The sequence below is a fragment of the Culex quinquefasciatus genome, chromosome 3 (assembly GCF_015732765.1).
Source record: "Culex quinquefasciatus strain JHB chromosome 3, VPISU_Cqui_1.0_pri_paternal, whole genome shotgun sequence".
NCBI lineage: Eukaryota > Metazoa > Arthropoda > Insecta > Diptera > Culicidae > Culex > Culex quinquefasciatus.
Window position 1 is genome coordinate 132,082,304 of NC_051863.1, and position 24,940 is coordinate 132,107,243.

At 36.4% G+C, this 24,940-nt stretch overlaps 1 protein-coding gene across 1 annotated transcript in view; it reads right to left on the minus strand.

The window, feature by feature from the left end:
• Positions 1–1,649: 1,649 nt before the first annotated feature.
• Positions 1,650–24,940, minus strand: part of LOC6036561 (T-box transcription factor TBX6) — a 66,056-nt gene continuing 42,765 nt past the window's right edge. The window contains exons 3-5 of the mRNA XM_038265966.1: positions 15,908–16,175; positions 12,010–12,147; positions 1,650–2,689 (exon numbers count right to left, since the gene is read on the minus strand). Of these exons, the coding sequence (XP_038121894.1) occupies positions 1,847–2,689; positions 12,010–12,147; positions 15,908–16,175 (1,249 nt within the window). The 3' untranslated portion in view covers positions 1,650–1,846. The remainder of the gene's footprint in view (positions 2,690–12,009; positions 12,148–15,907; positions 16,176–24,940) is intronic.

Below are 24,940 nucleotides of genomic sequence, written 5' to 3' on the forward strand. Positions count from 1 at the left end.
GTGAATCTAGTTTTGAAGTTTTGAGTTTTTTTTTGAAAAGGTCAAATAAACCAAAGTTCCAGTTTTTGCTTTTTGGGTGTTTTTTAATACCCCGGACTCAAGGCGGTTTCAAAAACACCCAAAAAGCAAAAACTAGAAATTTGGTGTATTGGACCTTTTAAAAAAAAAACTTCAGATTTGTTATGTACAAAACTTCATTTTTGCAATTTCGTCGTGAAATTCCGTACTTTTTCTGTCTTTCTCCAACGACAAAACAGCCTATTTTTCTCTACCGAATATAACAGAATCGAATAGTAACCCTTTTCAAAATAAATGCTGAAAAGTTCAACTTTTCAGCACTGAAATGTGTGCTGAAAAGTTGAACTCTTCAGCACTTGTTTGGAAAAGTAATACTTTTCAACATTTTTTTGATTTAAATGATTTATTGACTAAATGCATGGACATTAGGGTGCCCGACCCTAAAGTTGGTGAAAAAAATGTTTTTCATACAAAAATGACTTTTTTAAATCGCTAATAACTTTTCAGGATCAAGTTTTACAGCTTTGGTATATTCTACGAAATTTTAAAGTTGTAGAGCATTACATTTTCAATAAGAATCTCACTTTTGGGAATATTTGGATGGAAGTAGCGCACCGTGCAGACCAAACCGTAAGAAACTTGGGTTTTCCATACATTTTTTGGATTTTTCCCATACAAACTTCACCTTCGAGTATCAATGGGTTAATGATGACCGATTTAGCTCATATTTGGCCCAGAGTCCTAAAATTGGTCAAGGTACAATATTCAGCTTGTGGAGCGAGGTTTTAAAAAAAAGTCCCATTTTCTGGGCACCCTAATGGACATTTGACCTAAAATTTTATTCAAAGGGTGTTTTTCGGAATTGCAAAAAATGTTGTATGGAACTCGTTGCAAAACAAAAGATTTTTTCATCACTCACCGTATTTATCCAACTTGGTGAACCTCGTTGGATAAATGTACGACTCGTGCTTAAAAAATCTTTTTTTTTTGCAACTTATTGCATAAAGCACTATTTTGACATTTTCTAATGTTGAGCAAGATATTTATTTTAGTTTCGAAATTAATTTTATTGTAAAGAACAGACAATTCCACAAGAGTTTATTCATCAAAAATAGTACCAATTGAAACCGAGTTGAAAAATTTCGGCTAGTTAGATGAGAAAACATTTTAGCTCCCAGATTATGCTTTAAAATTGATTTTATTCTTCCCAAAAATATAAATTATAAATTTAAATACAGTACTTGTTCAGTAACTTGGCGTTGTTTAACTGGGTTGCTTTTAACTAGGCGCTCGTTTAATGGGTCGTAGCCCAGTTAAAAAGCAGAAAAACGTTAAAAAAACAAAACAAAACGAAATGACCGTTGGGTTAATGTCACAATTTACAAGTCGAAACATCCAATCTGATGATGCTCAAGATCTTTAACAGCTTTTTTTTGCATTTGTATTGATAAAATTTGAAAATATGTTGAAGAAACTATTTTCGATATATTTTTTAAATTTTATCAAGTAGCTGAAAATAAAATGAAATCAATAATAACCAAAACTCAATGCTTACCTGTTTGTGGTCAGTCTTTTGAGAAGAATTTTCAATAATTTCATTCTGATTTTCTTTCATGAAACATAACAAGGTAAATGTTTTAAAAAGAATCTAATACCATTTATTTACACACCTAAAATATCTGTACAAAATCTCAATAGTTTCGACAAATAAGAGAACAAAACAGTAAAAAAACAGAAAATGCTTCGAGGCACTATTCGGTCATGAGGTTACATTGGAAGAAAACGTGGGTTTTTCATAAATACACACACACTTGTTCTAAACTCACTACTAAAGCAACAAAATCGAGGCAATACTAAAGTTCACTTTTTTGTTATCTTCCCCTGCGGCTGCGCCACCGGCGCCTCCCTCCCGCGGAGACTCACTGACCGGCTCGGGTGTGGCCACTTCTTCCACCGGCGGCGTTGACTCCCTCGGAACTTGCTGCAGCTGCGTCACGCTGAACGCCGACGACCGGTCCGACTCGGGCAGGGATTCCGTCGGGGAGATTTGGGGCGCCAGCAGGCCTCCAAGTGGTGATCCCGTCGGTTGAGGTTGAGGCTGGTGGCCCATCGGAAGTAGGCCCGGCGGAACGGGATGGTTCATCAACGGCAGGAAGCCGGGATGACCTTGGTGGTGTTGGTGCGGGTTAGGTCCCGGAGGAAACTGATGCGGAGGCGGCGGCTGCTGCTGGTACGGATTCCGGGCAAAGTACGGCATCATCAGGTCCATCCAGCTGGGGTTAAACATTTGATTGTACTGGCGCATTAGCAGCTCGTTGGCCATGGCCGCGGACGAGCCGGGCGGGAAGCACCGCTGCATTTGCGCCATCTGGAGCCGCAGTGCCGCGTCGGAACCGTCCTCCACCAAGCCGACGCCGCCGTCCGGACCGGCTTCGTTTGATCTTGACCGCTTGGCGAGCAGCAGGTCGTGTAGCTGATCGTTGCGATCCTCGTCATCTGTCATCTGGCCACATGTCCCCGACGACGAGGAAGACGACGATGACGTTGATGTATTGCCGCCGCCGCCGTGGCCAGTGCTGCCAAGTTTCCTCTTGCACCGGGACTGGCCCGTCTCGCGGAATCCTTTGGCGAACGGGTTGTGATCGATCTTGAGCTTGGTTATTCGATCGTTCTGCGAAAACAACAAGCGGCAGGGAGAGAATGGAGGGAAAGAATATCATGAATAAAAGAGTGAAACGGAAGAGATTTGGGATGATAAGATCAATGTGAGTCAGAGAGTGTGCGGGGGATTGATATTAGACTGGTGGACATTGTTGCCAATCGTTATTACTGATTGTAATTAGTTTATATATCACTTCTATGACTATTTTTGCGCATCTTGAAATAAATTTAAAAAAATCAACGATTAGCTAAGCTGAACGAAAACTTTTTGATATTTTTGTTACTCTGAAGTCACGTTTTCAAACCATCAAATTGGAACTTCAATAGTTTTATTTTTAAGGCAAAATTCTTGCTTATTTATGTTATCATACTTAAATTTATGTCGAAAAGTAAATTTATTCTTAAATGTTGGAAATTTACTAATTATATTGTGTATCGATTCACCCACATTTTTAGATGAATTAGTTACAGTATACAGAGCGGATTCGTTGATTCGAATTGAACTGCATTCGAACGGAACGGCTGACAGAATTTCAAAAGCACGAAACCACGTGCTCAACGAACAAGGGGGTCAAAATGTAACCATTAGTTTGACAACGCAATTTTGACGTTTAGTTCTTTTTAATTCGAATACGTTCGAATCAGTGGAGATTAGAAGAAGAAAAATTCAAATTAACGAATCCACTCTGCTACGGAACATACAAGCAAATTTTTTGTATTGTTTCAAATGGTACCAAATTGATTCAAATAGTAATTGCTTCAATTTTTATTTTTTTTTTCAAATTATTTCAAATTGTTTAAAACTTTTTTCAATTTTTTCAAATTGTTTCAAACCATTAAAATTGCTTAAAATTGAATGATTTTTTAATTGTTTGAAATTGATTAAAATAACTTCAAATAGTTTAAAATTGTTTAACATTGTTATTAGTTGCTTCAAAATGTTTCAATTTGATTTAAATCGTTTATTTTGTTTTCTTAATTGTTGACAAACAACTTTTTTTTAATCGTGTTTTGCCTTCCTCACTGAGGTAAGGCTATAATCCTGCTCTAAAAATAACTTTGTAAAAAAACGTCGTAGACCCACCTTCATGTATACATATCGACTCAGAATCGAAAACTGAACAAATGTCTGTGTGTATGTGTGTGTGTATGTATGTATGTGACCAACAAACTAGCTCATGTTTCTCGGCACTGGCTGAACCGATTTGACCCGAACCTGTTGCATTCGACTTGGTTTAGGGTCCCATAGATCGAGTTTTATACAGATTGAAGTTTCGATAAGTAGTTCAAAAGTTATGTATAAAAATGTGTTTTCACATATATCCGGATCTCACTAAAATGTATGTAAACTATGTCTGGGTCCATCATTCGACCCATCGTTGGTTAGATTATCGAAAGACCTTTCCAACGAGTCCAACACATAGAATCTGGCAACCCTGTCTCGAGATATGGCCCCTTAAGTAATATTGGTGTACTTTTTTATTCCGGATCTAAAAAATAGATGAAATTTGTGTACAGCCATTGTTGGTAATGAGTGAGGAAGGCTCCAACCACATAGGTGGATTTAGTTAGTTTTTTATTTTAAATTATTTAGGATTGCTACAAATTATTTTAAATTGCTTCTAATTAATATTTAACAAGTGGAAAATTAAATACTTTTTACCCATTCTAATCATTTTACAGCACAGGGACTTTCAACAACTGATTCACCCGAGTACCTTGAAGTACCGCGAGCTGTTTAAAAGAATTCCAATTTAATTTGATTTTAAAAAATCGACAGTATAAATCTGGCGATATATAAATAAGAACTCAAAGATTGAAACAATTAAAAAAACTGGAGGATTTTTTTTTATTACTCTTTTCTACTATTGCTTATTTTGAAAGAATGTGAAAGCTCACATAAACTTTCTTCTTTAAAATAAAGTACAGCTCATATTCGAAAACAAAATATCATAAACATATATTTAAAAAAAACTAACTTAATCCACCTATGTGGTTGGAGCCTTCCTCACTCATTGCCAACAATGGCTGTACACAAATTTCAACTGATTTTTAGATCCGGTATAAAAAAGTACATAAATATCACTTAAGTGGCCATATCTCGAGACAGGGTTGCCAGATCTTCAATGTTTTGGACTCGTTGGAAAGGTCTTTTGATAACCTAACTAACGATGGGTCGGATGGTGGATCTGGACATAGTTTACATACATTTAAGTGAGATCCGGCTTGCAAAAAGTACATAAATATCACTTAAGTGGCAATTTCTCGAGACAGGGTGGCCAGATCTTCAATGTTTTGGACTCGTTGGAAAGGTCTTTTGATAACCTAACCAACGATGGGTCGGATGGTGGATCCGGACATAGTTTACATACATTTAAGTGAGATCCGGCTTGCAAAAAGTACATAAATATCACTTAAGTGACCATATCTCGAGACAGGGTTGCCAGATCTTCAATGTTTTGGACTCGTTGGAAAGGTCTTTTGATAACCTAACCAACGATGGGTCGGATGGTGGATCCGGACATAGTTTACATACATTTAAGTGAGATCCGGCTTGCAAAAGTACATAATTATCACTTAATTGGCCATATCTCGAGACAGGGTTGCCAGATCTTCAATGTTGTAGACTCGTTGGAAAGGTCTTTTGATAACCTAACCAACGATGGGTCGGATGGTGGATCCGGACATAGTTTACATACATTTAAGTGAGATCCGGCTAGCAAAAAGTACATAAATATCACTTAAGTGGCCATTTCTCGAGACAGGGTTGCCAGATCTTCAATGTTGTAGACTCGTTGGAAAGGTCTTTTGATAACCTAACCAACGATGGGTCGGATGGTGGATCCGGACATAGTTTACATACATTTAAGTGAGATCCGGCTTGCAAAAAGTACATAATTATCACTTAATTGGCCATATCTCGAGACAGGGTTGCCAGATCTTCAATGTTGTAGACTCGTTGGAAAGGTCTTTTGATAACCTAACCAACGATGGGTCGGATGGTGGATCCGGACATAGTTTACATACATTTAAGTGAGATCCGGCTTGCAAAAGTACATAATTATCACTTAATTGGCCATATCTCGAGACAGGGTTGCCAGATCTTCAATGTTGTAGACTCGTTGGAAAGGTCTTTTGATAACCTAACCAACGATGGGTCGGATGGTGGATCCGGACATAGTTTACATACATTTAAGTGAGATCCGGCTTGCAAAAAGTACATAATTATCACTTAATTGGCCATATCTCGAGACAGGGTTGCCAGATCTTCAATGTTGTAGACTCGTTGGAAAGGTCTTTTGATAACCTAACCAACGATGGGTCGGATGGTGGATCCGGACATAGTTTACATACATTTAAGTGAGATCCGGCTTGCAAAAGTACATAATTATCACTTAATTGGCCATATCTCGAGACAGGGTTGCCAGATCTTCAATGTTGTAGACTCGTTGGAAAGGTCTTTTGATAACCTAACCAACGATGGGTCGGATGGTGGATCCGGACATAGTTTACATACATTTAAGTGAGATCCGGCTAGCAAAAAGTACATAAATATCACTTAAGTGGCCATTTCTCGAGACAGGGTTGCCAGATCTTCAATGTTTTGGACTCGTTGGAAAGGTCTTTTGATAACCTAACCAACGATGGGTCGGATGGTGGATCCGGACATAGTTTACATACATTTAAGTGAGATCCGGCTTGCAAAAAGTACATAAATATCACTTAAGTGACCATATCTCGAGACAGGGTTGCCAGATCTTCAATGTTTTGGACTCGTTGAAAAGGTCTTTTGATAACCTAACCAACGATGGGTCGGATGGTGGATCCGGACATAGTTTACATACATTTAAGTGAGATCCGGCTTGCAAAAAGTACATAAATATCACTTAAGTGACCATATCTCGAGACAGGGTTGCCAGATCTTCAATGTTTTGGACTCGTTGAAAAGGTCTTTTGATAACCTAACCAACGATGGGTTGGATGGTGGATCCGGACATAGTTTACATACATTTAAGTGAGATCCGGCTTGCAAAAAGTACATAATTATCACTTAATTGGCCATATCTCGAGACAGGGTTGCCAGATCTTCAATGTTGTAGACTCGTTGGAAAGGTCTTTTGATAACCTAACCAACGATGGGTCGGATGGTGGATCCGGACATAGTTTACATACATTTAAGTGAGATCCGGCTTGCAAAAAGTACATAATTATCACTTAATTGGCCATATCTCGAGACAGGGTTGCCAGATCTTCAATGTTGTAGACTCGTTGGAAAGGTCTTTTGATAACCTAACCAACGATGGGTCGGATGGTGGATCCGGACATAGTTTACATACATTTAAGTGAGATCCGGCTTGCAAAAAGTACATAATTATCACTTAATTGGCCATATCTCGAGACAGGGTTGCCAGATCTTCAATGTTGTAGACTCGTTGGAAAGGTCTTTTGATAACCTAACCAACGATGGGTCGGATGGTGGATCCGGACATAGTTTACATACATTTAAGTGAGATCCGGCTAGCAAAAGTACATAAATATCACTTAAGTGGCCATTTCTCGAGACAGGGTTGCCAGATCTTCAATGTTTTGGACTCGTTGGAAAGGTCTTTTGATAACCTAACCAACGATGGGTCGGATGGTGGATCCGGACATAGTTTACATACATTTAAGTGAGATCCGGCTTGCAAAAAGTACATAAATATCACTTAAGTGACCATATCTCGAGACAGGGTTGCCAGATCTTCAATGTTTTGGACTCGTTGAAAAGGTCTTTTGATAACCTAACCAACGATGGGTTGGATGGTGGATCCGGACATAGTTTACATACATTTAAGTGAGATCCGGCTTGCAAAAAGTACATAATTATCACTTAATTGGCCATATCTCGAGACAGGGTTGCCAGATCTTCAATGTTGTAGACTCGTTGGAAAGGTCTTTTGATAACCTAACCAACGATGGGTCGGATGGTGGATCCGGACATAGTTTACATACATTTAAGTGAGATCCGGCTAGCAAAAAGTACATAAATATCACTTAAGTGGCCATTTCTCGAGACAGGGTTGCCAGATCTTCAATGTTTTGGACTCGTTGGAAAGGTCTTTTGATAAACTAACCAACGATGGGTCGGATGATAGACCCGGACATAGTTTACATATATTTAAATTAGATCCGGATATTTGTGAAAACACATTTTTATACATAACTTTTGAACTACTTATCGAAACTTCAATCTGTATAAAACTCGATCAATGGGACCCTAAACCAAGTCGAATGCAACAGGTTCGGTTCAAATCGGTTCAGCCAGTGCCGAGAAACATGAGCTAGTTTGTTGGTCACATACATACATACACACACACATACACACACACATACACACACACATACACACAGACATTTGTTCAGTTTTCGATTCTGAGTCGATATGTATACATGAAGGTGGGTCTACGATGTTTTTATACAAAGTTCATTTTTAGAGCAGGATTATAGCCTTACCTCAGTGAGGAAGGCAAAATCCAAATCAAAAATCATAAGTTCATCCCGAGAAAAAAAAACCCCGGAGTTAAGAGCGCCAAACATACGAGAATTTCCTTTATGATACTTTAAATATTTTTTCATGACATGGAATGAGTAAATATAAAATTTTTTGAGGTTATTAATCTTTTTTACACAAAATTAGTCAACAATTTGCGATGTAATATTACAGTTTAGACTCGGTTAATCAAAGGCCTCGGAAAAATTTCACTTCGGATAATCGAATCTTCGAATAATCGAGTCACGATTTTTTTCCGGTTACTTATATTTAATTTTCGAGCTAATTTTTTTTACTCTAAAGTGATTTAGAATTTAAAAATTCAAGATGGCAGTGATGAAATATTAAAAAAAACATTTTGTTTTTTAATAGGCAATCAACCATTCCAAGTTAATTAAAATGGGGTCACAGAACTCTTGTTTGATGCTTAAACAAAACAAATAATGAGAGCAAAATATATATTTTTTGTTTGTGATTCGATTATCCGATTATGACCTTCGGATAATCGAACTTAGGATAATCGAAACTTCGGGATTGCCTCAAAAGGCCGAAACTCAAACGGCAAAATCTCGGAAGGCCGAAATTCAAAAGGCCGAATTTTGTCTTTTGCTCAAAAGGCAAAACGTCTCAAAAGGCCGAATGTCTCGAAAGGCAGAATGATTATGGAATTCAGAATTTTATTCATATTATCACGATTTTCATTGATTATGATGTTCAAAGATACAGTAAACTAACAAACTATGATTTTTTTTTGTAATTTTAAGCGAAATAAGTACATATTGAGTAAAATTCTGTTTATTTTTACCGATCATTTTGTTACCATGCATACAAGTGAGTAGAATAGAATGAATTAATGCATTTCAAAAGTGTTTCAATCTTGTTGTCTATTGAATTATAATGACGGTACTCGAAATTTGATCATCCGTCACCAAGTACTTAAATGAATTCAAATAATTTTTTGCGGCAAATAAACTAAAACTTTAAAAATTTAGTTAGCAGCAATGCTAGAAAGTTATGCCTTCTTTATTTCGAAAGCAATTTTTGTTATATAACTATGGTTTATGAAAATAATAATAGCAAACCGCGCCAAAAAGGCGGAAACGCATTCCAAACTTCGTTTGGAATGCGTTTCCGCCTTTTTGGGCGCGGTTTGCCTTTTGGGATTCGGCCTTTTGAGCATTCGGCCTTATGAGAACTCTGCCTTTCGATTAATTCGGCCTTTTGAATTTCGGCCTTTCGGAATTCGGCCTTTTGAGATTCGGCCTTTCGTAGGAGACCCGAAACTTCAGCTAATCGAGGATTCGGATAAACGAGGATTCAGGTAATCGAGCCTGGACTGTACCGAGTTTTTTTTTAAATAATTTCAATACTTCTGGAATTGCGAAACATATATTGTTATACAAATATTGTTTTTTGAAAGTTGATGATTTTGGCCAATTATAAACAGTTTGCATTTGAAACTATTTTTTATCGAAAAATTCTACAAATGTTACATATAAGAATGGTATTATATTCTATTGTTAGCAAACTTAGTTAATAATTCTGAACTTCATTATTCAAACAGTAACAAATCATGGTAATATAACAAGAAAAAGTTGTTTGTGTGGAATTTTATGGGTTTTTTATTGTGTAATTTCACATACTCCACAAATTGGGGAAAAATTACATAAAAGGAGATGATATTCAACCAGTTAATAATAACAAAAAAACGTTTTAAAGTCAGGATTGCTTCTCAACAATTTGCCGAGAATTTGCCAAAAACCGGGAAGAGAAATTTGTAATTTATTGTAAAAAAGTTGGGTAAAATCGGGAATCGCGAGCAAATTTGTATGACAAATGTTTTCTTTATCTTAAATAGGTTGTAATATTTGATTCCAGTATGGATTGGTTTGGAAAAAGACTTAAACAACGAGCATACACTTTTTAACATTATTTATGAGCCACATTGCTTTTTTTATTTTCATTTTTATCAAAATTTCGGTCTTTTAAAAACTAATTAAACAATTTTTTTTAAACATGACAAATATTCTAAACATCAAACCAAACCGTTTCATCAGATAAAATTAAACCAAACTCCATTTCTCCTGCCCTTTTGACAACCAGTTTCAGGATGATTCCAAAAAAAAAGCGCCAGAAATGCGTCGCTGCCCATCAAAAGTTCACTCTCCATCATAATTAAGAGCCTAAAAGAGTTATTTACCAACAAACATTGACCAGCCGTCAACCGGCGAACCGGAATCACCCCTTCTCAAAATGAAAAGGCTGCCAGAAGGAGATCGCAAGCACAAGCACAACTCGGTGCAAGTGAGACGGAGAACCGATAAAAATTTGAGCCGAAAAAAATGTCGTCATGTATCATGTTCTTTTATCACCTTTCAGCCTCTTTGATATGATCGTACATCAAAAATGATTTTCTTTCCCTCATCGGCGTCTCTGTCACGCCAAAAGTAAATCCGATCAAACACGGTGAGTGAGCATTAGTGGCGGCGGCTGGTCCTTAAAAGATGCCGCCGCCGCCGACGTCCATCTTTGGAACGATCATTTTGGTTAGGGTGATGTGACACCGCCTGGTCAGTAGAACTTGGGGTCTTGAAAAATCGTGGACCAATTCAGGCGCGATCATCATTCACATTGGCTAAAGACCCTGGAAGACACTTTTGAGACGTTGGAGTAGTGATGGCTTGGCGCAAGAAACTTTTTCTATTGAAAAAAATTGAAGATCTGGCAACTCTGTCTTCAATTACGAACACTTTAATGACATTTATATACCTTTAATTTCGAAGAATATGACTTCGAAGTCACCATTAAAGTCTCATTAGGTAAATAAATAATCCATTTACACCCGCTACAAATTTCCGGCGCTTGGGGAGGGAAGAGGGAACCCATTTTGATCTATGCGCCGGTATTTGTAGCACTAAAATTCGTGCAAAAAAACTTATGCACGTGGGTGTACAGATTACAGAGTAAAAGATGATCGAATTGTTCACCTAGCGCTCACATGTGTTCCAGGACCAAGTTGCCTGCGGGTATGGGGATCATACATACATACATACATACATTAGGTAAATAAATAATCCATTTTGATAAGCTGGCAACCCTGTCTTCCATTATGAACACTTAAGAAATGGATGAATGAAAGTCCATGTAACCTTTTGAAGCAGGATATCTTTAATTTTGGAAACTTTCCTTAAACTATGTTATGGGACATTGATTTGGGTTTTGAAATTACTCTGCCATGCTCAAAGATTTTGCAACCCTGTCAGAAAACTGACAACATAACTTTGCGTAATCCCGCAATGATGCAAACTGCACTTGTACCAAGATAGTACAACGGCGTCAAAAATCCCAATGGAAGAAATGCCGCCAGGAGGAACCTCTTTGATCGTTGATCTGATGACCACTTTGGAGATTATGTAACGGAGACATAGAACATGGCAGCAGGCAGGCAGTCAAGTCAGCCAGAACAGGCACAGGACGTCGTCGTCGTCGGCACTTTTGCGTTTGAGGCAAGATTATCGCATTGATCCAGAGGAATTGTCGGCAAAGTTCAGCCACCGCCGAGGCTCAGCTCAGCTCGGTATTATCGATCAAACTGAGTTTGCGGTGCGGGGTTTTGAAGAGTTCTTGCTTAACTGACGATCTAGAGCGACTTCGTACTGAAGGCGGTATTTGGGATTCTTAGTGGCGTTTGCGTTTAAGAAAAATCACATTTTTTACAAATAATACACTTCAATTGAATAACTTTTAATTCCAATTTTAAAAAAGCCGAAAATATAATTAATTATCGACCAATCACTCACCTGATAAGCGGTCACGGCCACAAACTCCGTTTCCGGGAAGACAAAGGCCTGCTGGGCCGCCCACGGGATCTGCGACGGGTCCGCCGTCCGGATGATGTGTATCCGGGGCTGGTACTTGTGCATGCTGGTTAGCACCACCTGCAAAAGAAAATCAGATACACAAGGGTTAAATAAACTTTTATCTAATTAGTGCTTTGAGTTGAGTGTGCGTGCGTGTTTTCTACTGGTGAGTGTGGGGCCTTTGTGATTGAAGCTTGCTTGCAGAAGATTAACAACAATGTTGTAACATGCTAATCAAAGCTTTTCCGTAATTCTATCCCCATTTACAGGAGTAAGCTCATATAAAAACACAAATTCCACGATGTGGGGAATCCAATTACTAATTGGAACATACCAATCTTTTTCATTCGTGGGAAGTTGTTTAAAAATGTTATAAAAATTTATTGTTATTTTTTTATTATTATCATTTTGGAAAACAAACAGATATCACGTTTTACTGTGCAATGCATGTGAAAATGACCCCCTGCTTCACAAGCGGAAAACGGGTTTTTGGGTTATTTTAAGCATCAGTGTAAATTTTGCGTGAAATTGGTTCAGATTAACCCATTGATACTCGAGCCTAAAGTTGGTTAAAAAAATGCTTTTCATACAAAAATGACTTTTTTAAATCGCTAATAACGTTTCAGGATCAGATTTTACAGCTTGGGTATGTTCTACAAAGTTGTAGAGCATTGAATTTGCAATAAGAATCTCACTTTTGGGAATATTTGGATGGAAGTAGCGTACCGTGCAGACCAAACCGTAAGAAAATGGGATTTTTCATAATTTATTTCGATTTTTCCCATACAAACTTAACCTTTGAGTATCAATGGGTAGATGTTGACCGATTTTGCTCATACTTGGCCTAGAGTCCTGAAATAGCTCAAGGAACAATATTCAGCTTGTGGAGCAAGGTTTTGAAAAAAAAGTCCCATATTCTGGGTACCCTAGTGGACACTTGTAGGAGAGGCCAAAACACGCAATTTTTTGGCAGGTACTATTTGAAAAAAAACTAACTTAATCCAACTATGTCGTTTGTCCTTTTTCACTATTTACCAACAATAAGATATATAATGGGTTTGGCCACAAACTTTGTCTAATATTGTTATGGTCCGGAATAAAAAAAAGTACCAGATATCATTTAAGTGATTATTACATGAGACAGGGCTGCCAGATCTGTTTAAACTCGTTCGATTACCCGATTGGGTTATATAACTCATCAGGACATACTTTTCATACACATAAGTGAGATCCGTCTTCAAAAAAGGACTTTAATATCACTTAAGTGATCATAACGCATGACAGGGTTGCCAGATCTTCAATATTTTGGACTCATTGGAAGGGTCTTTCAAAAACCTAATTAACGATGTATAACATTTTGGGATTTAAGTTGTTATATGGCCACTTCTCTGACATCCAGTATTTGTGAAAACACATTTTTATACATAAATTTTGAACTATTTATTGAAATTTCAAAAAAAAATCAAGAGCACTACACCAAGTCGCATAAGACAGGTTTGGTTAAAATCGGTTCAGCCAGTGCTGAATATAGACGTTTGTTCAGTTTGCAATATTTTAAAAATAATTTTGGTTGCAGAAAAATTATATCAAATGTTAAGAAAAATCATAATTTATGCAAACCAGAAATATTCAACACACTTGTCATGCACAAATCTTGACTTTTTTTTGATAAGGTCCTATAAACAAATGTAAACATTGAGTGTATCCCTTTCACACCTTATGTCAAAGTCAATCGGAGTAGGCGGGATACACTCAATGTTTACATTTGTTTATAGGACCTTATCAAAAAAAAGTCAAGAAATGACCTTAAGTTTACACATTTATGAATAGTTTATATAAATTTATAAAAATGAAGATTTTGTTGTGGCAAAAGAACTAAAAATGTAGTTTTGATAAAAGAAATGGTTGGAAAATATGTAATTGGGTTGTTGCGACGGAGCACGTCCCAAATACGGCCGAAGCAGTCCCCTCGTTCTACGTCAGTGTTAGTGTTTGTTTTGTTTGACTGGTGCCCGTGATGTCGCTTGGCAAACGATTAGAAGAATCAAAACAATCTGAGCAAGCGGGAGCACGGGCGCAGTTGGACAGGTCAGCTGCGAAAAGACACCATAATTGTAAGTTTATTGTTAAATTGTGAACGTTCTGATTGTATTGCGCAATTCTCGCTAACTTGGACTTCGCACTAAATTATTGCTATCGATCGCACTATTGCGACTTGTCAAACTGGCTTGGGTAATTTTAATTTTCTCGAAAAATGATCAAAGCGAGCCGATGTTGCTCACCTGTCAATCGCAATTTTAAAGTGCGAATGTCCAGTTTGGTGGAAACTGCGACTGGAAATGTAAATAAACAACTGCTGGTTGCCTAGTTTTAGGAAATTTTGTTGTCAAAAGTGCGGGCCAAATCCGAGTTACAGTGCAAGGATCAATAATTCATTTATTTAATAAATTACAGTTTTGTAGCATGTGGGAAATAAAAGAATTTTATTTCGCCCTGCTCATGAAAACGGTGCCCGGAGTAGCACCTTCCCGCCTGTCTCAACAGGGTAGTTATTAAAAAAAATGATATTTTATCAAAATCTAAAAAAAAATTGGGCATATTTTCCGCCAACTCACTCAGAGCATTTGCTCCGAAACCTCTTCGATTTGCGTGAAACTTTGTCCTAAGGAGTGATTTTTGTCCCTGATCCATTTTTCGATATCTCGTAAAAAAATGAAAAAATGTTTATTTCACTAACATTTTTGTTTTCCTCAAATCTTACATTTTTGGAAAACTAATGATTACAAAACAACTAAACTAGTGAAAAATGCATTTTAAAACACTTTTTGCATTGAAATGTTGAAGTATGGCTTGTTATTTCGATTTTTATATTTTGCCCCCGTCCTTGAACCCAGCCCGAGCCGAGGGACAAAACTTTGAAAAAAATGGTATTGGCCTTATTATTTTACGTGAAATTGAATGTGACACATTCTCCAGTGACAAAAATGACACATTTTGGCTGATAGGTTGAACATTTTAAATATTTATTCATTTTTTTATTGGTCCAGTCATCAATCGCTGCTGGATAAACAATGATAAATGTTTATCTTAACTAAAACATGACTTATGGTTTGTATGAAACCAAAAAGGGTCGAAATTTCGCTATTTTTCACTCCGTTGAAACGTCACGGAGAAATCGATATAGCAAATTAAAAGTTCGACCTAAAATGTGTTTTCCACAGTCATAATTGTAGAAAATTTAATTTCCAATCCGAATCTGTAATAGCACTTGAGTTTTCGAATGGTTTTGACATCATACGAGACATATTACGAAAAAAATGAAAAATTTCGTGACGTTGCAACGCCGGAATGTGTCATGTACATTTTGAATCTGCAATAATCCAGAAGATTATTTTTTCATTTAAAACTGTTTTATTCATATTACTTCATAATGTTTCTTACATTGCGAGGTTATTTTTTAGAGTGTACCAATGTTCTGCAATGTTGTAGAGCGGACAATGACAAAAAATGATGACCCAACAAGGTTACAAAATTACGGAATTTTAAAATGAGAAATTATGTTCTAAATGAAAAAAATACCCTTCTACATTATTGCAGATTTGAAAAGCAGGTACTATAAATTTTCCATCAAATGTACCAACATTATTTACAGTTAAGTAACGGAAAATGGCAGAATTTTTAAACATTTTTGTATTTTTTTCCGATTAAAAATACATTTTTTCGGAATTCTGAGTACGGAGTTCAAATAAAAAGCTGCACAAATTTTGTTTTAAGAGTTTAACCTGGAACATCTCTCCTAATGATCCCTACCTTCCCCTTCGTACAAAAAGCTACTCACGTGTCCGTTGTTGTCCAGCGTGTTGTTGGTCAGCTTGACCTTGTTGAACACGATCGGCTGCGAGGCCCAGTGCGTCCCGAGGGCCGGACTGTCCGGGTGCAGACAAAAGCGCTGCGGACTCTGGGGTTCGGCGCCACCCGCCGGAACCCACTGCGAGCCGCTAAACTTGAACCGGCAGTCGCTGATGGGCATCATCTCGAGCAGCACGCAGTAATTGGTGTCCGCGTCCAGGCCGTCCACGGTGAGCCTCATCGAGGGGAACATTCGTCTGGATCGGGGAAGAAGAAAGGAAGGAAAGAAAGAAAACACAAATTCATGAATGAAAATGAATGATGAGGCGGAAGTAGAGTGACCGGGCAGATCGGTCAATAATAATCATCTCTTTCACCAACCCCGCCCCCTCGAAAGACCCCCTGCCGTAAGACATCGGGGTCTTGTCTCCAAAAACCACTGGAAAGAAAGAGGAAATGGGGGGAGCCCTTGAGGGCGATCGGGAGGACAGTCGTCCATCAAACAAGCAAATAAACCATCCACAAACGGAGGACGGAGACGTCTCATCATGCTGAAAGACCTTTCAGCGTTTTTTCGTGCTGATGGTACTAATTATCAGGTCAGTTATCGTCAAATTTATGGTCTCCAGGAATGTGAGGAGAAAGAGAGTGAAACTGCTAGCAGGGTCGACTGATTTGCAAAGGCACACAGTAAAATAAAATGTTTTGTTTTGGAAAAATTGAAAATTGTATGATTGAATATTACCTCTTTTAGTATCAGGAATTGGTGAAATTATCATCAGTTTCTGTTGAATTTCACTCTTTTACACATTATCTTAGAGTAGTTTCCCACGATTTCGCAAATCAATTTTTCTTTGTGTTTTCTGATTTGCATGAAACTTTGTTCATTGGTTTTTCCATACAAGTCTCTAAACAATTTTGGGGGCTGGTCATTCAAAAACGGTAGGATTTTTAGAGGTGGGCAAAAAAGAGCGAGCCGCTCAAATAAAAGAACCGTTTCAAGATAGCATGATTTTTGTTATAAATTTTATTAATTAAATTTCAAAAAAAAAATGTAGTATTAAATTTGTACTTGAGAATTGAAAATGCAATTTCAAATAATTCAATGTTTATAATAGTTAATCCTAAAATTAAATGATTTTATGAACAAAATGAAAAAAAATCATTGAACAACTAATTGTAGATTAAAATTATTACCGGAAAAAAAATCCTTTTGTCCAATTTACCTTGAGCGTTTATAGACTTTATTGATTAAATCAGAATGTAGAAAAGAGTTCACAGAATTTTTTCTCCAAATAAAATATCAGCATTACTTCAATTCTTGCAGAAATAATCGCAATTTAAAAATTAATGGCAATTTTTCCAACATCTTAGATATTATTTTGAATACCATTCAATCAAATAATTTATAATAGACCTATGTGAAATAAGTTATAAAATTTCACGATTCTTAAAAATAACCTTTTCATTAAAATTTTGAAATTAGCGAAAGAGCCGTTCAAAAGAGCGGCTCTTTTTAATGTGTGAACGAAAATGAGCGGCTCCTAAAAAAGAGCGGTTTTGCCCACCTCTAGATTTTAGTAACACAAAGTTGAATTCCCAAAAAATACGTAATTTTCAAACAATTTTAAAATGTTTTCAGGGAATCTTTTGAGCGTCTTTATCAATGAGATGGTGCAAAATATGGTTAAGGAGATAAGGATTTTTTAAAAATTTCTTTAAAATCCGGACAAAAACATTTTTTTAAATATTTTTTTAAAGCAAAATCAAATTTGCAATCGAAAAGTACAGTACAATCTCGATTATCCAAAGTCTCTACTATCCGAAGGCTTGTACTTATGCAATCATTAACATGAAAATTGTTTTGCCGTATTTTTTATTTTCTTACTTTTAACGTGAAACTCGAGTTCTGCGACCCCATTTTAGTCAAATTTGAATAGTTTACAAAATGCATTTTTTCAATATTTTATCACGGCCATTTTGGCCGCCATCTTGGATTCTGAAATTCTTAATCACTTTAGCGTAGTTCAGGGGTCATACTTAAACTCTGCTCTCAAAAATAAAACAACGAAAAAAATGTTTTGTTTTTGATTTGATTATCCGCGATTCTGAAATCTGAAGTGTAATTTTTCCAAGGCCTTCGGATAATCGAGTCTGGATTGTACGTTGAATTTTTTTTTGATAAAATGTTCCGTATCCAAGTTATAGCTACTTTTAGGTATAAATTATCTGTTTTTTTAGGTTTTTTAAAGAAAGAAAACCTCCTCTAAAAAAATATGTTTGGAAGGCTGAGAAATACAGGGTTACAAAGAATTCGAATTGTTGAAAATGAATTTCTTTAAGAAGTAACATACATGTAAATCGGCAAAAATGTTAGAGGTTTGTTTGAGCACTCACTTAATTTTTTTTCAAAATCTGTTTTCAGGGCATTAAAATGTACATTTTCATCTTTTAGCAAAACAAATTTGAAGCCATTTGGTTTGTATCATTGCCGAGATACAGCTATTTGAAGTAAGCAGTTTCAAAAAACGGGTGCCACGATATCTCAAGACTGCTTCGACCAAATCGGCTCAACATTTTGGTAAAAACTCGTTAAACCAGTCCCATGTGCGTGACGAAGGCCGATTTTCAAAAAGTTTATTTTAAAAAAAAGATAAAAATATTTTTCTGTTTTTCATATAAAAAATCGCCATTTTTTGATTTTTGTATTTTTTTTTTCGGGCTTCGTCATGCACACGTGATATGTCTTGGGAGCCTTCACCCAAAATTTTAGCCAATTTGGTCCGTCCCATCTTGAGATATCATGGCACCCGTAAATCAACTTGGTGTTCAGAGAAAAATGCTTAGAAAGTTAGACAGTTCGCTTTGCTCATGGCAAAATTCTGAGCTTAAATCGTTTCTAACTCAGTTAAATCATGAAATATCTTCAAAAAACTTTCAGGAGTGATTGAAAATCATCTTTTAATTGGATTTAATAAATTTTCTGCAATATGAAATCATGTGATTTTCTACATGTATGTAACCCCTAAACCCTCTACAACCTAACCCCGCCTTTAGACGGGCTTCGATCTAAAAAATCGCCAAAAATCAATTTTCCAACCGATTTTTGATCTTTAAAAAGCATTGGAAAGAAGAACTCTTAAAATTTTAGAAAATTTCAGGGTTGGAAGTTAAACTTGTTTTATGTGACTTTGCTAATGTTTTTAAAAATGTCATTTTTTTTAGGGGTCAACTTTGGCTGTGTTTTTTACTAACATTTCCTATATTTTCAGTAAAAAGAAGTATGCAGTAATTTTTGTAGTGTCCCAGACTATGCCTCTACGCATTTTTTTGCAATTTAAATGATGATGGTGCGATTCTATAGCAGAAAATGTGAAAAACATGCAAAAAATTGAAAAAGTGACTGTAAAAACATGAAAAAATTAGATAGGCGAAATGTAATTATATTAGATGGTAAAGTAGGCCAAATACAACCAAAAACAAACATAAACTTAACAAGACAAATGCAAATTAAAATACCAAAAATGAAACAAGAAAAACATAAAACAAGAAAAGTAAAGATTTTCGTAGAACAAAAGTTGCTCAAAATGACCTCCTGAACACGGGAAAAATAAATATTTTCTAAAAAAAAAATTGGGCAGTAGAGGGTTAAGTGTCATCTAATAAGCCTCTAATTTTCAACTGACGATACCTCGGAAACTATTGATACGATTTTCAATGAAAAAAATTGAAACTTTAGTGAAATTTTCAGATCTTTTCAATAAAAATAACAATAAAAACAAGAGAAGTTATGTTTTTGTAAACAAAAGCATTTCAAAATGATTTATTGAAATCAAGAATGATAAAAAAATCGTGAAAAAGTGATATAAGAGGGTTCTGAACTTAAAATTATCGATATCGCTGCTTTGATAAAAGATTTCTAGAGTTGTTTTTGAAAAGGATATGAGAGCTTTGAGATTCTTTTTGTTTAAAGTACCTTTTCAAATAAAACTCTAGCATAGTTATGCTCAACATGATATTTTTATTGAAAATCAGACATTTTTAATTTTTTCTACTTATTTAACTTTTAAAGACACAATTTTTAAACTTTCAGTACCTTTCCAAACCCCATTACTCAAACCGTTCCCCAAACATATCACGAGAAATTAGCGCTGTAAACGAGATATTGGGAGAGACAATTCCGTTGCCAGAAACAACATCACCAAAAACCCGCCAACCCGAGCTGCCATCAGGGCCCGCGACGTGACGTGTGGCCCGGAACGCCAATAAAACGACGCAGCATAATTTGTGAAAGCGCCTTCAACCAGACTGGCCCCGTGGCTCCCCAGCTGATGTGTGTGTGTCCAAAATCGGACGAAAAACCAACAAAACCAACCACTGGCGGGCGGGCCGGGGCACGAATTGGCCATGGTTCTTGCGAGGACGTGGCCAAATAACTTCTTCAGAGTACTTGGTGTTAACCCTTGGTGAATCAAAAAAGTTAATTTTTTTATATTTAATCGATTATTAAGTGAATTTAAAATAAACTGAAAAATTATAAACAAAAAAAATAAACTTAAAAAAAAACAGAGTTGAGGGTTAAGAAAGCACCACCCTTAAAGAGAGTTGAGCCAAAAAGACTCAAGAAGAGTCCAACGAGGTTGGGTATAATTTCTGACGAAGAGGGGATGGTGGGGGGCCTTTCCTAAATTATTATTTCATCGCTACAAATCAATTTTAATGATACGTTTTCACAAATTTTCAGTGATGTAGTACATTGCTGTTTTCTCGCTCGGCTATCCAGTCAGACCTCGTTTAAGTGGAGGAGACTTTGGTTTTGGTTTTGTTGGTTTTTCGTTTCTTTCGCTGGGCAATTTTCCTCAGGTCGTTTTCAGACAAAAAGGCCAACCGGCAAGCAGTGTTTTTGGCGTGTTTGTGGGCTTGAATTGAGGGGAAGAGCTATTATGTGGTTGGTGCAGCATAAATTTGCATCACATTCGAACCAGTTAGGTGGCAACGGACACATGTGGTAGTTGTTGATAATGGAATAATTAAATTTGAAGTACGAAGATATTGGGTAGGTAAGTAGTAAAACGAAATGCCAGAGAAAATTCAGGAAAGGTAAAGGGTTTAATTTAATAAATAAAGATAGGCTTAGCTTATTTTATATAATTAAGAAAAAAATTATTTTGATAAAATGGTTTGCGTAACAAAAATAACATTGGTGAAATTTAAATTTTTACAACAATCATTTTGCGAAACTGTACAACATGTTTTAAAAGCAATAAGGCCGTTGCAAATATTTTTTTCAAAGTTAATTCCCCCGCTTCAAAATTTGTCCGAAAAATCAGAGGGCAAAAAAAATATTTTTTTTCAAAAAAATATCAAAATTTCAATGGAAATAGAAGTCTAATCAACTGAGAACAATTAGAAATGCATTTTCCTGCATTTTAAATCATATATTATGTTTGGACTCGTTTAAAAATATTTTGAACTTTTATGAAATTACAATGTACAGCACCGCAAAAACTTTTTTTCCTCGCAAAAATAAAATTTTCGTCAGTACTTAGAAATTTTGGAAATCAATGATTGCAAAACAACTGGACAGGTGTATGATGCATTTCAAAACGCTTTTTTTATTCAAATGTTGACACCGTGGCCTATAATTTCAATTTGTTACTTTTTTTATTTTTTTCGTTTTTAATCAGAGTAGAGGGACATAAACTTCAAAAAATATTTGCAACGGCCTAATATACATTAAAAAATGTATTAAAAATCAACAGGTTGAAGATTTTGCCGCCAAATAAAAAAAAAAAGAAAAAGGGAGAAGAAACAAAAGTTTACAAGGTTATTTAACTTTATTAAGTAATGATTAATTTTTGTTAATAACACTTTTACCTTAAAAACAAATAAATGTTACATAAAAGTAAACATTCAAAAAATGAGCTATTATCCACAAAAACGGATGATTTCAAGAAATTTGCTTTTTTTTATTTGGCTTTTCAGAAAAAAATAATTATGGCCCAAACAAATCTTTAAAACTATCTTTTTTTTCTTATCGTTAAAATCCCAAAATTCGTATTTTTAGATTTTGAAACATTTTTTACATCTTTTGGGGCACCAAAAAGGCATCTTTTGGGCAATTCCATGAAAACATACCTTTTTTATGTAAAAAAATAAAATCTAATTTGCGATCGAAAAGCACCCAATTTTTTGAAAATAAAGTGCAATTATAGTAACGTAAAGGCTAATTTTGCGAAAAAAAAATTCGTCAAATTTTCGGATTAGAAAAATGTGCCCATGATTGGTGATTTCAGAAATTTTGTAATGTAAAAAATCTGAGAAAAACTCCTCAAAAATTACCCCAATAAAATTAAAAAAAATGATCAATTCGTTTCTGCGATACAGCCCCTAAAAAATAAAGAAACAATCGAATTAAAGTTTATTAAGTTCTACGCAGACAGCAATTGTTTTTGAAATGCCGATATCTTAGAAACTCATAGTCCAATTTTTAATGTTAAAAAGAATGAAAACATATTTTTAAATTTTTTAAATCAAGCCACTTCAAAAGGCCAACATTTCTGTACACTTTTTCCATGTCAGAAATATCCTACCAAATTTCGTTTAATCTTTTCACTGGATTAGAATACGAAGTAAAAAGAAATAGATTTAAATCAATGCTAAAAAGCTGCAGGGATGAACATAGATTTGAGATCAAAATAGCAATATTTTCTCTGTGTAAAAAAAGAGTTGTATATAAGCAAGATATCCCATCTAATAATATCCAACTTTCAAGGTATACGTTAAACAAAGAAAATATGAAGCAATCACACCAGGCGACGCATCGTTCCCTGGCGTCAGCCGAAGAGATTTGACTACAAGTGACGAACCCGCCTTCCGTCTTCCCAGGCTCCCAGCCAGAGATTTCGTCTGGATCAGAAACATTCCAAATTAATATTTTATACACGTTTGATTTATTTCAATCCTCATTTGTACCCTTCATCATTTGAAATCTTATTCTTTCTTTCCTTATTTCTCCCTTGTTTTGTTGGATATTGATGACCCAGGTATTAAAACAAAAGCCAGCCCAAACTGTGAAACGATAAATATCAATGAAAACGTACAACCCCCTTTCGAGCCGTCGCCGTCCAAAAACGTCCGTCGACGTGAAACATAAAACGTTATTACCGAGCTGGCGCCTAACTCTTCGCCACGAGAACCCACGGGGCAGTTACGGCCGAAGCTACCTTTTTCGGACGACTGGTCCACGATCGCTGGTTCCCCGGAATCGCGCTCACGGGGCCAATTGTGGAATTTATTTTTAATTTTTCAATTTTCGGAAATTACTGCCCGCGGAGTTCTGTGTGCGGTGCGCGCTAGGATTTTGTGTGGTGGTGCTCAGCACCAAACACCTTCGTACTCGATAATTATCCTGTAAAATAATAGATGATTGTCAAAAAAAAAGTGCTCGAAATCACAAACAACGCACAAAGGGGAAAAACAAATCCCAAATCTGAGCTTGTTAACCAGCCCGGATTAATGCCCCACGTCGTACGTAAGAAACAAACAAACCAACTACCAAAAAAAGTGAGAATAAAACAAAATATCCAATAATTTCGACTGATTTCTACGCCTTTTTGTAGCCGTAGCAGCAGCAGTCCCAAAACCAGCCAGTCTCATCTTTGAGGCGCGTAATAGACATACCACAAATCAGTTAAGTTAATACCAGATCTCTGATTGAGTTGATTGTTTTACCCCCAAGTATTAGCTCACATCATTGTTTGTGGATTTGTGTTTTGGTGGATTGTGGACTGTGGCTGTGGCTCGCTCTTCGGAGCTGATCATCGACGCCACCACATCGAAGTATAAGCAACGTCAGCCGGGGGATCCTTCCCAGCATGGTCAGGGGTGAAGCTGGAGATTCAGTTGGAAGTTTTTAACATCTAAAAATTTGAAAAGTTCTTTCGTGGTATGACGAACAAAATGATATGATATGGTATTTACATGATCTAAAGTTTATGTAATGAAGAAAAATACTAAATAATTAAAAAATAAATTAGAACAGTTCTAAAACCAAAAATGATTTCTTAAATTTCATTATTTTTTAAAAAATATGGTTACGAAAATTTGTTAGAATTTGGTAATATTAAAAAAATAACAATAAGGAATGATCGAAGCAAACTGTGCGCGGGTTCGGACGTTCAAAATTTTTCTCGCTGTCATTTCGTGAAAAAAAAAATCTAGAACTTGAAAAAAAGTGTGGTGTAGTGGAATTTGAAGGCAAATTACGGGATGGTGCCATTGAAAATACGGTTTCCGCGATTCGTCGGGGCGATACCCAGAAGGTGCCGGGAACTGCGAGCTTCCATCAATACCAGCAAGCTGAACGCCAGAAGGTGCCGGGAACTGCGAGCTCTCATCAATACCAGCGAGCTGTTGGATTTGGACCAAGGGATGATTTCTAAAGAAATTCATCAAGGCTTGCAGCAGCACATCAACACCCCAGCAGTATCCGTTCAGGCGACATCTGTTTCTATGCTGGAAGCTGGAAGACTCGTGGCGAATCGGTCGGGATGGGCCAACCCATGAAGTTTTTCTTATTTGGTGAGATCTTTCCTATATAAATATCAAAATACTCTTTCACTTATACTAACATTCATTCAGATCAATAAAGACAAACCACGCCAATTTAACTATATACGCGGTAGGGTGTTCCCTTGGTCGTTCGCTGTGAGTTGTGGATTGCCTGCTTCTCTAATGAAGGTTCGACTAGGGGGGCATGCTTATTAATTTCTCGTCGCTCCATACCCTCAGTGACGTGATGGGAGCAAGGGCGTCTATGCGAAGTGTCCCTACACCCGCTACAAATTTCCGGCGCTTGGGGAGGGAAGCGGGAAATTATTTTGATCCATGCGCCGGTATTTGAAGCATTAAAATTCGTGCAAAAAAACTTATGCACGTGGGTGTACAGATTATGGAGTAAAAGATGATCGAATTGTTCACCTAGCGCTCACATGTGTTTCGGAACCAAGTTGCCTGCGGG